Source organism: Clupea harengus, chromosome 4 (genome assembly GCF_900700415.2).
Source record: "Clupea harengus chromosome 4, Ch_v2.0.2, whole genome shotgun sequence".
In the NCBI taxonomy this organism is placed as follows: Eukaryota; Metazoa; Chordata; class Actinopteri; order Clupeiformes; family Clupeidae; genus Clupea; species Clupea harengus.
In genome coordinates, this window is record NC_045155.1 from 26,579,197 (window position 1) to 26,594,443 (window position 15,247).

At 44.8% G+C, this 15,247-nt stretch overlaps 1 protein-coding gene across 2 annotated transcripts in view; it reads left to right on the forward strand.

The window, feature by feature from the left end:
* The window catches only part of rtel1 (regulator of telomere elongation helicase 1), a 60,354-nt gene that overhangs the window by 20,325 nt on the left and 24,782 nt on the right, over positions 1-15,247 (forward strand). For both annotated transcript variants that reach the window (XM_042707691.1, XM_042707692.1), the window contains 7 exons: positions 1,396-1,436; positions 1,792-1,877; positions 2,013-2,090; positions 7,158-7,229; positions 11,396-11,542; positions 12,799-12,914; positions 13,071-13,194. In XM_042707691.1, coding sequence (XP_042563625.1) covers positions 1,396-1,436; positions 1,792-1,877; positions 2,013-2,090; positions 7,158-7,229; positions 11,396-11,542; positions 12,799-12,914; positions 13,071-13,194 — 664 coding nt within the window. The remainder of the gene's footprint in view (positions 1-1,395; positions 1,437-1,791; positions 1,878-2,012; positions 2,091-7,157; positions 7,230-11,395; positions 11,543-12,798; positions 12,915-13,070; positions 13,195-15,247) is intronic.

The following is a 15,247-nucleotide window of genomic DNA, read 5'->3' on the forward strand; positions in this document are numbered from 1 at the left end:
CTGTTCACGTTCTGAGGCCTTCTTGTTTTCTTGTTTACCTTCTTGTTTACTTGTTTACCTTCTTGTATTTAAAATACTCTAGGACATTCTGAGGCGGACTTGTTTACATGGACTAGTAGTTTAATTCTGGAACCAAAGTTTAGTGATTGGATTTGTGATTGGTAATTTCATTCTTTAATACACAGCGCTGAGAGCTTCTGGATGCTTCCCTGCAGTGGCGTGTCAGTCATTAACTGATTGCTTACGAGCAGAGACTAAATTAAAGTTTATAAATATTTTGGTGTGCATGCTGGGTTTGCTATCTATGAGAAATGATGGACATTAGTATTTTCCTTTATAATGTGATGCATTCCTTTTTTCCCTGTTACATCATGGTATGTTATATGCAGGTTTTTTAAGACCGAAATAAAGTTTGTAAATATTTTGGGTCTGGGTGTTCTGACGGACTAATTCCATTAAGATTTCTACTCACAGGCCCACCCACACACACACACACACACACACACAGACACACACACACACACACACACACACACACACACACACACACACACACACACACACACACACTGAAAGGCCGTCACAAACACACCGCCAGGCAGACAAACCCGCATAAGCATGTGCTCAAACAGTCACTTGGTTATCAGAAGAGTCCTCCCACAAATAATAGTCACTAATTTCCCATTTCCTACATTTGCAGGAAGTTGTGGGAAGGTAATAGTTCTTTGTAACATGACATGTAATAAATCATTTATAATGAATTATAATGATATAATTTTGCAGTTTGGTCTCTAACTATAAGTTGGACATCAATCAATCAAAACATTAAAGAATCTAAAGAAAGATTATATGGTCGGGACATTTCTTTAGATGGTGATGATTTTTGACAAACACACTCTTACAACTGGTATAATAGGTCGAAAGTCACTATATTAGGGATGTATTACATTTGATTGACCTTTCCACAAACATGACTGCCTATGTAATACAGTAACACTGAACATGAAAAGGCATAATGCTCCTGATAAGGCCTTCATACTGGTGTTTTCCCATTCATTGTAGTGTTTTCCATTAAGCACATCAGTGTTCAATGATTGCTTAGAAATGTCTACTCATATGATGGTCTGTGTGTGTCATTTGAACACAAAATACCATTTTGAGGAGACATTACATTGTTTTGAAGGCAAAGTAGCATTTTGCAGGAGATATAAAGGGTTTTTGTTGTGTGGTTTTGGGATTTGTGTTTAGTTTTGAGAAAATCGAGTATGCTGTTAAAAAATTGAGAAAAACTGTAAATGTTTGAAGGAGCTTCATAGACTGATTAAAAGAGGGGTGTGTGTGTGTGTGAAGGGGGATTTAATGTGTGATCTGGTTTTTCTCGTTTCTATTTGACAGGTTTCTTCCAGAGAATATGGCTTCCCTGGGAAACACTGTTGGTAAGAAGAACTAAAAATAGTCATGTTTCAGAACCTTTGTCCTGGATGAAGCCGAATCCAAATTTGACTGTGTGTGTGGTGTGTGTGTGTGTGTGTGTGTGTGTTTTGTATGGTGGTGGGGGTGGACTGGAAAAAGCATGTGCCTCAATTTTTTTATTTCTTACATTTTTAACATATGTATCCAAAGCACCTGACCCTACACAGATACACTTCCATCAGTATTGGAGCTTTCTGGGTATGACCTTGTTGTTGTTGTTAGCAGTGTGCATGACTCATGGGAGCCATAGAAACTGTTGCCAAGTCTTCTGGTTCCTGTTGCCAACTGTTCTGGTTCCTGGTTCTCGATGTTCCACAGTCAACCTAAGTCGTGTGGTGCCGGAGGGAATGCTGGTGTTCTTCCCATCATATACCATCATGGACAAGACCCTGGAATTCTGGAGGGTAGGACACACACTTACCACACACACACACACACACACACACACACACACACACATCCCTGCAAACACACACACTGTGCTTTGTGATGAAGTCTCCTACTGGTTCTGAAGTGATTTTGATCTCACCGGTCGCCAGGGTAACGGACAGGCGGATCGTATCGAGAACATCAAGCCCATGTTTGTGGAGCCTCGAGGGAAAGGCACGTTCAATGAGGTGGGTGACCCAGGAGATACCACTGCCATTAGGATCTCACATACACACGCACACGCACACACAATCACAAACTCCCCCCCATCACACTCACCCACACACACACAGACTCGCACTCCCTTCACTAACACACTCACTCACACACACACACACACACACACACACACACATTTTCACAAAGTCCCCCCACCACACACACACACACACACACACATTCACAAACTCCCCCCACCACACTCAAACACATACATATACACACACACACACACACACACACACACACACTCACACTCTCTCACACACACACAAAGCTTATAGTGGTTGCGTCCACCCCAGTGGGGACTGATGAGCTGTGGTTCAGTCCCCCCACTGTGCTGATATTGCCATATTGCCACTAGCAATCTAAAACTAACCACAAAATGAAGTACCCATACTGTTGACAGTTCCCACTGCCACTGTTTGAACTTGACCAGTCTCTACACTGATGAATTCCCCTCCTCTTCTGATGAAGTGATGGAGCGTGTCCCTGTATGTCTGAAAGTACCCATAACACCTGTGGTGTCCCACAGACAGCCCTACCCCCACCCCCCCCCTGTGTCAAAGTCCGTGGACTTCTGAAAGTCCCCAGCTCCCTTTACCTTAGACTGCTTTTAGGGTTCCCATAGTTCTGGAAGACCCCATACCACTCTGGGAGTCCCCACACAGGAAGTGGTCCCCACACCGCTACCCGGAGTCCCTGGTGCCCAACAGACTGTTAGCACTGCACTATGTCTGCTGATCCACCCGTTCGCTCGCTTGGTAGTATCGGGTGATTGCATTTAGTTGTGTTGTTATTATATTAAACTTTTTAGTCAAGAGCGCTAAGAAAATCCCAGCAAGCTAGATGAGTATCAGCTGTATAAATATAGCAGTACGGAGCAACCTTACTACCTAAAAGACAGGCAGAACCCTTGCAAATATCCAAAAAATCTTACTAGCATGCTAGCTGGTGTCTTTTGACGGTATAGTTGGCAGTGTCGTGCTGTGAAAGCTTTTCTTACATTTTCACGGGGTGTTCCATCCTGCACCGTAGAACTAGCTCACGCAAACACACACACGCACACACGCACACACGCACACACACACACACAACTCTGCTTGGGCGGCAAGTGGAAACGTCCCATCCTGCACATGACCATTGAAATGGTTTAGAAAATTATAACAGTTACATTTTTTTTTTAAATACCTCAGAATGTGGGAAATTGCGTCGTAGTGTTAAGTGCACACTAGTGCACGATCAATCACAACCTAGGCAAGGCAAGGCAGTTTTATTTATATAGCACAATTCATACACCGTGGTAATTCAATGTGCTTCACATACATGCACAACAATGTCTTCACATAAAAAAAAAAGCAAAAGGTCAGTGCATGATCATAAAAACTGTAAATTATAGAAAAGAAAAGCATGAGAACATTAAGGCATAAAAACAGTAAAATATAGGAAATAAAAGCATAAAAAGAATAATAACAATCACTACAGTAAGCAATAATACTTCAAAGGAACTGTTCATGGCCAGTTAGCAGAAGGCATCTGAGAAAAGTTTGGTCTTTAGTCTAGATTTAAAACCTACTGCACTATCAAGCACACTACTGCACTATCAAACACACACACACTACTGCACTATCAAACACACACACACTACTGCACTATCAAGCACACACACACACACACTACTGCACTATCAAGCACACACACACACTACTGCACTATCAAACACATACACTACTGCACTATCAAACACACACACACACACACACACTACTGCACTATCAAGCACACACACACACACACTACTGCACTATCAAGCAAGCACACACACACTACTGCACTATCAAGCACACCCACACTACTGCACACACACACACTACTGCACTATCAAGCACACACACACACACACACACTACTGTACTATCAAACACACACACACACACACACACTACTGCACTATCAAGCAAGCACACACACACTACTGCACTATCAAGCACACACACACTACTGCACTATCAAGCACACACACACACTACTGCACTATCAAACACACACACACACACACACTACTGAACTATCAAGCACACACACACACACTACTGCACTATCAAGCACACACACACACACACTACTGCACTATCAAGCACACACACACTACTGCACTATCAAGCACACACACACACACACTACTGCACTATCAAGCACACACACACACACACTACTGCACTATCAAGCACACACACACACACTACTGCACTATCAAGCACACACACACACACTACTGAACGATCAAGCACACACACACACTACTGCACACACACACACACTACTGCACTATCAAGCACACACACACACACTACTGCACTATCAAGCACACACACACACACACACACTACTGCACTATCAAACACACACACACACACTACTGCACTATCACACACACACACACTACTGCACTATCAAACACACACACACTACTGCACTATCAAGCACACACACTACTGCACTATCAAGCACACACACACTACTGCACTATCAAGCACACACACACACACTACTGCACTATCAAGCACACACACACACACTACTGCACTATCAAGCACACACACACTACTGCACTATCAAGCACACACACACACTACTGCACTATCAAGCACACACACACACACTACTGCACTATCAAGCACACACACACACACACACACACTACTGCACTATCAAGCACACACACACACACACACACTACTGTACTATCAAACACACACACACACACACACTACTGCACTATCAAGCACACACACACACTACTGCACTATCAAGCACACACACACACACACTACTGCACTATCAAGCACACACACACACTACTGCACTATCAAGCACACACACACACACACTACTGCACTATCAAACACACACACTACTGCACTATCAAGCACACACACACACTACTGCACTATCAAACACACACACACTACTGCACTATCAAACACACACACACACACACACTACTGCACTATCAAGCACACACACACACACACACTACTGTACTATCAAACACACACACACACACACACTACTGCACTATCAAACACACACACTACTGCACTATCAAGCACACACACACACACACACACACACACACACACACACTACTGCACTATCAAGCACACACACACACACACTACTGCACTATCAAACACACACACTACTGCACTATCAAGCACACACACACTACTGCACTATCAAACACACACACACTACTGCACTATCAAGCACACACACACTACTGCACTATCAAGCACACACACACACTACTGCACTATCAAGCACACACACACACACACTACTGTACTATCAAACACACACACACACACACACTACTGCACTATCAAACACACACACTACTGCACTATCAAGCACACACACACTACTGCACTATCAAGCACACACACACACACTACTGCACTATCAAACACACACACTACTGCACTATCAAGCACACACACACTACTGCACACACACACACACACTACTGCACTATCAAGCACACACACACACTACTGCACTATCAAGCACACACACACACTACTGCACACACACACACACACACACTACTGCACTATCAAGCACACACACACACTACTGCACTATCAAACACACACACACTACTGCACTATCAAACACACACACACTACTGCACTATCAAGCACACACACACTACTGCACTATCAAGCACACACACACACACACTACTGCACTATCAAGCACACACACACACACACACACACACACACACTACTGCACTATCAAGCACACACACACACTACTGCACTATCAAGCACACACACACACACTACTGCACACACACACACTACTGTACTATCAAGCACACACACACACTACTGCACACACACACACTACTGCACTATCAAGCACACACACACACTACTGCACTATCAAACACACACACACACTACTGCACTATCAAACACACACACACTACTGCACTACCAAGCACACACACACACACACACACACTACTGCACTATCAAGCACACACACACACACACTACTGAACTATCAAGCACACACACACACTACTGCACACACACACACTACTGCACTATCAAGCACACACACACACTACTGCACTATCAAGCACACACACACTACTGCACTATCAAACACACACACACACACTACTGCACTATCAAGCACACACACACACACACTACTGCACTATCAAGCACACACACACACTACTGCACTATCAAGCACACACACACACACTACTGCACTATCAAGCACACACACACACACACACTACTGCACTATCAAGCACACACACACACTACTGCACTATCAAACACACACACACACTACTGCACTATCAAGCACACACACACACTACTGCACTATTAAACACACACACACACACACACTAATGCACACACACACACACACACTACTGCACTATCAAGCACACACACACTAATGCACACACACACACACACTACTGTACTAGATAGATAGATAGATGGATACTTTATTAATCCCGAGGGAAATTTAGGTCATCCAGTAGCTTATACACTTAACTTAACTCACAAACATACATACACAAATCACAGTAGAAAAACAATACACATAGGGAGAACATGTTCACAGGGAGTGGGGTGTATACAGATATTATACAGATATTACAGTGTGCATTGATTGTGTCAGTGTTGATGTCCACGAGGAAAGTAGTGCAAAGAGTGCAGAGAGGTAGTGTTCATGTGCTTGTGTGGATAGTGCAAAGATAGAGTACTTGTGCTTGTGTGTGTGAGGATAGTGCAAAGTGATATAAATAGTACAGTCTGTGCAATGGGCTAGTATAGCCAGTAAAAAGATGGACAGTGGGATGGAAAAAAATGTGCTGATCAAGCACACCCTCATTCTGAAGCAATACAGAACTGGTAGAGATTGCTGGAATCATCAGTAGTATTGATCGAGAGCTGGAATCATCAGTAGTATTGATCGAGAGCTGTGTGTTTTTCCAGGTCATTGACGGTTACTATGAGCGAGTGAACGAGGGCCGGGGAGGAAGCTTCTTTGCAGTGTGCAGAGGAAAGGTAGACGCACATTACACACACACACACACACACACAGTACATACGTGTTTGAAATGTTCTGTTTTACTGTCAGTATAATTCCCGGACAGGTATTGAGTCATATTATGTATCGTAGTGTCATCATAATGAGGCAGGAGACCGTGCGTGTGTGCGTGTGCGTGTGCGTGTGCGTGTGCGTGTGCGTGTGTGTGTGTGTGTGTACTGATTTCAGCCGTCTTTACTACACGTCAGGTGGAAACGGCTGATGACTTCATCAGATTAACCTGAGCTAGTATAATTAACATAAAAATAACGTATAACTGTCAGTATAATTCCCGGACAGGTATTGATTCATATTATGTGTGGTGGTGTCATCATAACGAGACACGAGACCGTGTGTGGTGCTGTCATCATAATGAGACAAGAGAATGCTGACACTTTACTACACATCAGCTGGAAACGGCGGATTACTTTATCAGACTCCTTTGAAGCTTACTTCTCTCACACACACACACACACTTTGAATCTTACCTCTCACACACACACACACACACACACACACTTTGAAGTTTACCTCTCAGTGGGTGAATTCCCTCGTAGGCGATTTTGGGTTTTTATGAAGGTTTCTCCACTCTGACGGCAAAAACAACCGACATGTCACAAAACCACCACAACACAGTGTTCTGCTGCCTCAGCAGATCATTAATCTGACTCACGCAAGCATGTTTAAATGATTACACCGAAATGAATAGAATAGAATAGAATAGAATATATTTATTTGTCATTGCACAAGTACAACGGAATTGAGGTAGCAGCTCTCAGACACAAAAACAATACAAATATAGATTGAACATATATATATATACATATTTACACTATAAAAACACAAGACATATAACACAACAGAGAGACAAATACAGGTCAGTTTTGTGCATTGTTAAGTGCTATGATGGCTCTGGGATAGAAGCTGTTTCTCAGCCTGTCTGTTTTTGCTATGATGGTCCTAAAGCGTCTCCCTGAGGGCAACAGTTCAAATAGGTGGTAACCAGGGTGTGTTGAGTCTCTGAGGATACTGTGGGCTTTTCTGAGGCAGCGTGTTTTATAAATGTCCTCAAGAGGTGGAAGAGAGCAGCCCATTACTTTTTGCGCTGTGTTAATGACCCTCTGGAGTACCTTTCTTTCTGCTGCCGTGCAGCTGGCAAACCACAGCGAGATGCCATAGCTTAGCACTGACTCCACAGAGCAGTGGTAAAAGGACACTAACAGTTTCTTTTTTAATTTGTTCTTCCTGAGTAACCTCAGGAAATACAGCCTCTGTTGTGCCTTTTTCAGCAGTGCAATGGTGTTTCTGGTCCAGGAAAGGTCCTCCTCGATGTGAGTGCCCAGGAAGCTGAAGTCTGATACCCTCTCCACTCTCTCCCCATTGATGGCAATAGGCTGCATGTCCGATTTTTTCCTCCTATAGTCGACTATCAGCTCTTTTGTCTTGGAGGTGTTGAGGACAAGATTGTTCAAGGTGCACCATGTCGACAGCCTTTGCACCTCCTCCCTGTATGCAGTCTCATCTCCTCCTGAGATGAGCCCCACCACGGTTGTATCATCTGCAAACTTAATGATGGCATTGCTCGGGTGGGTGGGAGTGCAGTCATGGGTATAGATGGTGTAGAGTAGGGGGCTCAACACGCAGCCCTGCGGGGAGCCGATGCTGATGCTGAGAGCTGAGGAGAGATGGGATCCTACTCTAACCCTCTGGGAGCGGTCTGTCAGGAAATTTCTGATCCAGTAGCAGATTTGCTGTGAGAGCCCTAAGTCCATCAGTTTGGTGACCAGTCTGCTTGGTATGATCGTGTTGAAAGCAGAGCTGAAGTCTATGAAGAGCAGCCTGGCGTAATTCCCTCTCTGTTCCACGTGTGTAAGTGTGGTGTGGAGAGCCGTGGCAATAGCATCTTCTGTAGCCCTGTTTGCTCTGTATGCAAACTGGTGGGAGTCAAAAGTGGGTGGCAGGCTTGTTGTGATGTGACTCCGGACCAGTTTCTCAAAACACTTCATGATGATAGGTGTCAGTGCCACTGGTCGGTAGTCGTTAGGGGTGCTGGCAGTGGTCTTTTTTGGTAGAGGAATGATTGTGGAGGACTTCAGGCAGGGTGGAATCAAGCACTGGGATAGGGACTGGTTGAATATGTTGGTGAACACACCAGCCAGTTGGTCTGCACAGTCCCTCAGCACCCTCCCAGTCACACCGTCTGGTCCAGCAGCTTTTCTTGGGTTCACTGCCCGCAGAACACACCTTACCTCCTGTGCCTGCACTGTGAGGGTGTGGCTACAGGGGTCTAGTGGAAGTGGCGTGGTCACATCCGGTGTATCAACTTCAAAGCGTGTGAAGAAGCAGTTTAGCCCCTCAGCCAGCGAGTCATCACCATCGGCTGCAGTTAGGTTGCTGGACCTGTAGTTGGTGATGTGTTGGACCCCTTGCCACACCTGCCGTATGTTGTTGCTGCTGAAGTAGTCCTCAATCCTCCTCTTGTATGCTGTCTTGGCCTCCCTGATGCCCCTCCTCAGGTTGGCTCTGGCAGTCCTGTAGTGTGCCTCATCCCCAGACCTGAAGGCGCCGCTCCTCTCCTTCAAAAGCACTTTGACTTCTTTTGTCATCCAGGGCTTCTGGTTAGGATACACCCGGATGCGCCTGTCCACTGTGACAGTGTCGACACAGTGTTTGATGTAGCACAAAACAGTCGAGGTGTACACTTCCAGGTCCTGGTGCTTGAAAATATCCCAGTTGGTGGTTTCAAAACAGTCCTGCAGCTGCTGAGAGGCATCATCAGGCCAAGTCTTAATAGTCTTTGTTGTGGGGGCTTTTTTCTTAAGGGGGGTGTATGCCGGTAAGAGTAGTAGGGACATGTGATCAGACAAGCCAAGGTGGGGTAGCTGTGTAGCCCTGTAACCATGCTTGATATTTGAGTAGGCTTTATCCAGTGTATTTTCTCCCCTGGTAGCACATTTTATGTGTTGGTAGAACTTAGGGAGCACTACCTTCAAATCAGCATGGTTGAAGTCGCCTGCTATCACGTGTACTGCCTCTGGATAGGTGTTTTGTTTAAGGCTGATGGCATTGTACAAGTGACTAAGGGCTGACTTGGCATTAGCATCCGGTGGTATATACACAGCAGTCACCATGACAACAGTAAACTCCCGTGGGAGGTACGTGGGTCTGCATTTAACAGTTAAATACTCGAGGTCTGGAGAGCAGTGGCTATCGATGGTCGTTGCGTTGGTACACCAGTTGTTGTTGACATAAATGCATAGCCCCCCTCCTCTGCTCTTACCGGAGTTACTGTTCCTGTCCTGGCGATGAGCTGTGCGTCCTGCTAGCTCTATGGCCGTATCTGGAATGGATGAGTGGAGCCAGGTCTCCGTTATCAGCAGAATGCAACAGTCCTGTACGAGTCCGTTTGCTGCCATCTGTAGCTTCAGCTCATCCATTTTATTTGTGATGGATCTGGCATTTGAGATGAAGATGCTAGGAAGTGGCAGTTTATGCGGTCGTCTTCTCAGCTGCGCGTAAACGCCAGCCCGGCAGCCTCGCTTTTGTCTCCTTTCATTTCGGCGCCTCCTCCTCCTGCCCGTGGGAATGACAATCCACGGAGAGCCTGCTGTCCGGGCTATATCCTCTGGTATGCTGTGTGTGTGGGTAAAGTCGCTGTTTACAGATTGTTCACTCCGTACTCCAATGTTTAGGAGATCCTGGCGACTGTAGACAGTCAAGTTGTGTACAAGTTGTGTACATGTCGCCATGGCAACCAACTAAGCGATTTCACTAAAACTAAACTAAACTACAACGAAACAGTTTACAAACAATGGCATCTTATAATCGGGAGAACCCCGAGCCGCTATTACACTTAAAACTTAACTAAAACTAAACTAAAACTACAACTAAACAATTACTAAAAACAAAAACAAAATCCTAGTCTGGAGAGCCCCCAGCCGCTGCGTGTTTACGCGCCGCCAACGTCACATCATGAAGGGGTTTGTGTGTTACCCTGCCTATGATGTGTGTTTCTGTGTTTGTTACCCTGCCTATGATGTGTGTGTGTGTGTGTGTGTGTTTCAGTTACCCTGCCTATGGTCTGTGTGTGTGTGTGTGTGTGTTTCAGTTACCCTGCCTATGATTGTGTGGGTGTGTGTTTCAGGCGAGCGAGGGTCTGGACTTTGCCAATTCGTACGGGAGGGGTGTGGTCATCACCGGGCTGCCCTTCCCCCCCCGCATGGACCCACGGGTCACGCTCAAGATGCAGTACCTGGAGGAGATGGGGCGCCAGAGGAAGGCTGGAGTTAAGGTAACACACACACACACACACACACACACACACACACACACACACACACACGCTCAAGATACAGTACCTGGAGGAGACGGGGCGCGAGATGAAGGCTGGAGATAAGGTAACACACACACACACACACACACACAGCCTCCATATTCCTGCTAATTGCCTCCAGGTATGATGTGTACCAGGGAATTAGCAGGAAGAGGGAGGCTGGGGTCGTCCCACCTTTTCTTACGAACAGCCATACTCCTCCCTCCAACCACACACACCTGGGGTTCCCAATGCCCCAGTGTGTGTGTGTGTGTGTGTGTGTGTGTGCTCCTCCCAGCACCTTCCTGGTGTCAGGGGCCCTGCAAATTCCAACACACACACACACACACACACCCCCAGAGGGATATGTTGGGGCCTGAGATGTAGTTCCTGAGAAGCCCTGCCCAGTGCTTCTAAAACCCCAGTCACGGCCTGTTAGAGCTGTCTTGTGGTCACATAAACTGGTCATGCTCATATAAAACAGCTTAACAGGAAATGAGCCACTGCTTAGAAATTAAGTTGGTTTCATAGTGAATAGTTTTTTTTATCTCATATTTCCTAAGATCAGGGGTGTCAAACATACGGCCCGCGGGCCGGATCCGGCCCACCAGAGGGTCCAGCTTGGCCCACCTGCACATGTGTAAATGATAAACTGAAGCACATTATTTGTGAAATTGCACTTGTTTTTCTTAATAAATTTCAAGGATTGTGAATCAGAATATGTAGGTTTATGAGTACAAACGTTTTGTAATTTTTTATCAATCGCTCCAGTAATTGCTTCAAATACAGCGTAAATGCGATGTCTGCTCCGGAGGCAGAAGTGCTCGCTTTGTGACGCGCTTGACGTCACAAAGCGAGGGAATCTGCAGAGGAGAGCCCAGGCAGATAAACAGTTGGCTGATGTCCGAGTTGTTGGTCTTTATGTTTCTAGTTTATTGTAGAAAGACCCTAAAATAGGGTTTATTATCCAAAAACCTTCACCAATGAAATATTGTCGTTATGTATGCGTTATTATGCTTTGATTTGACTTGTCTGGCCCACTTGAGATCAAAGTGGGCAGTATGTGGCCCCTGCCTTAGATGGTCAGGCAGAAAGCATTTAGTAAATGTGTGCGTGTGTGCGTGTGCGTGCGTGCGTGCGTGCGTGCGTGCGTGCGTGCGTGCGTGCGTGCGTGCGTGTGTGTGTGTGTGTGTGTGTGTGTGTGTGTGTGTGTGTGTGTGCGCGTGTGTGCTCAGTATTTGTCAGGGCAGGAGTGGTATAGACAGCAGGCGTCTCGTGCAGTAAACCAGGCCATTGGGAGAGTGATCCGCCACCGGGACGACTACGGAGCCATCTTCCTCTGTGACAAAAGGTCTGCCCTCTCTCTCTCTCTCGTGTGTGTGTGTGTGTGTGTGATTTCAGCCAGCCTTGTTGTGCGGCCCAGGCAGTGTTCTCTGTACCCATACGTTTCTCTTTGTGTGTGTGTGTGTGTGTGTGTGTGTGTGTGTGTGTGTGTGTGTGCGCTCAGGTTTAAAGGCACGGAGGCTCGAGCCCAGTTACCCTCCTGGGTGAGACCGTATGTCAAAGTCTATGACAGTTTTGGCTGCGTGGTACGAGACGCTGCACAATTCTTCAGAGTTGCACAGAAACTGGTGGGTGAAACATACATTGTATAAATGTGTGTGTCTGTGTGTGTATAATTGTGTGTGTGTGTGTGTGTGTGTGTGTGTGTGTCTGTGTGGGTGGGTGGGTGTGTTTTGTGTAAGGGTGATATCACTTTATCCAGATGTGGGTTCCCATAACTATATCTGAGTGAAGTCACTCCTATTGGAATGTAAATTGTTCTTATTCAGGTAACCATAGAGATAGCCTGCTGTACACAATACAAGTTTCTAGGAGATCAAAAAGAGGTGGAGGAGTCGCAGCTATTTTCTCATCTAAACTGTTGTTCAAAATCACTGAGCTAGGTGAATTTACATCAATTGAATATCTTGCTATAGAGCTCAAAACCGAATCAGTACTGTTTGTTATTATATATCGGCCACCCAAGCACTCGCCAATATTCATACAAGAATTCTCTGAACTATTATCACTATGTGTCACCAGATATGACAAAATAGTCCTGAATGGAGACCTAAATATCCGCGTGAATAAAAAAGCAGACCCAAGAACTATTGAGCTTTTAAATCTCCTTGACAGTTTCGATCTAACTCAACACATAACAGATCCAACACACCGGCACGGAAACACACTAGATCTAGTAACAACAACTGGACTAAACATCAATAATATTTCAATAACCGATCTACCCCTCTCTGACCATCACTGTATACTTTTTGATGTGGAAATCATCTTAACAAAAACCACAAAATAATTCTTAGTCCATAAAAGACATCTAGACGATGAAGCTACTATGAGATTTTCTGAGCAGATTGCTCTAAAAGAGCCAACTAGTCATAACTGCTCTCTGAATGAAATGGTAGAGAACCTCAATGATGCACTATCATCTGTGTTAGACTCTGTAGCCCCACTTAAAACAAAAAAGAAGTTTACAAGCAGGACCTCCCCATGGCTGAAAACGAAAAATGTTAGTGAAAAAAAAAGAAAATGTCGCGTAGCAGAGAGAAAATGGAGAAAAACAAAGACCACTATCCACCACGATATCTACAAAGATGCACTAACTACCTATAACAAAACCATCCGTCTAGCAAGGAAAGATTATTTTTCCAACATTATTACAGAAAATGCCGGAAATTCCAGAGTTCTTTTCTCCACCATTGACCGGCTGCTAAACACTGTCCCTGTCCCCCCCCCCCACTATCCTCAGCAGCTAAATGTGAAGAGCTTGCCCTGTTTTTCAAGAACAAAATAACTTCGATCAGAGCTAGTATCACTACTACTGGAGGTGAAATTGACATCAGTAGATCTTGCAACATAACCATGAGCACTTTTACATGTATCACACTAAGTGAACTCTCCAAAACCGTCATGGAATGTAAATCTACAACCTCAGATATTGATCCTATTCCCACCACATTCGTTAAGCGAGTGTTTGATAGTGTCTCATGTCCGGTCCTAGCCATTATAAACACATCCCTTAGAACTGGCGTTTTCCCAGATGCCTTCAAAACAGCTGTTGTAAAGCCCCTATTAAAGAAACCCAAATTGGATACCAGTACACTAGCAAACTATAGACCGATATCAAATCTTCCATTTATTAGTAAAGTACTGGAAAAGATAGTGCAATTAAATTCCTTTCTGGAAGATAACATCTTGGAAGTCTTTCAGTCAGGTTTCAGAAAATATCACAGTACTGAAACCGCTCTCACCAAAATAATTAGCGACCTCAGACTAAACTCTGATGCAAATAAAGTCTCTATCCTTATCCTGTTAGATCTTAGTGTCGGCATTTGATACCATTGATCACGACATCCTAATCAATAGACTTGAAAAGCTTATTGGGTTCTCTGACTGTGTATTTAACTGGATCAAAACATATATCAGAGGAAGGAAGTTTTATGTTATGTTTATGTCTGAGATATGTTATGTTTATGTCTGAGAAACATGAAAGCTGCTACGGGGTTGCACAAGGGAGCTGCTTAGGTCCATTACTTTTTTCTCTTTATATGTCACCACTCGGTGACATCATCAGAGAATATAGTATAGATTTTCATAGCTACGCGGATGACACACAATTGTATATAT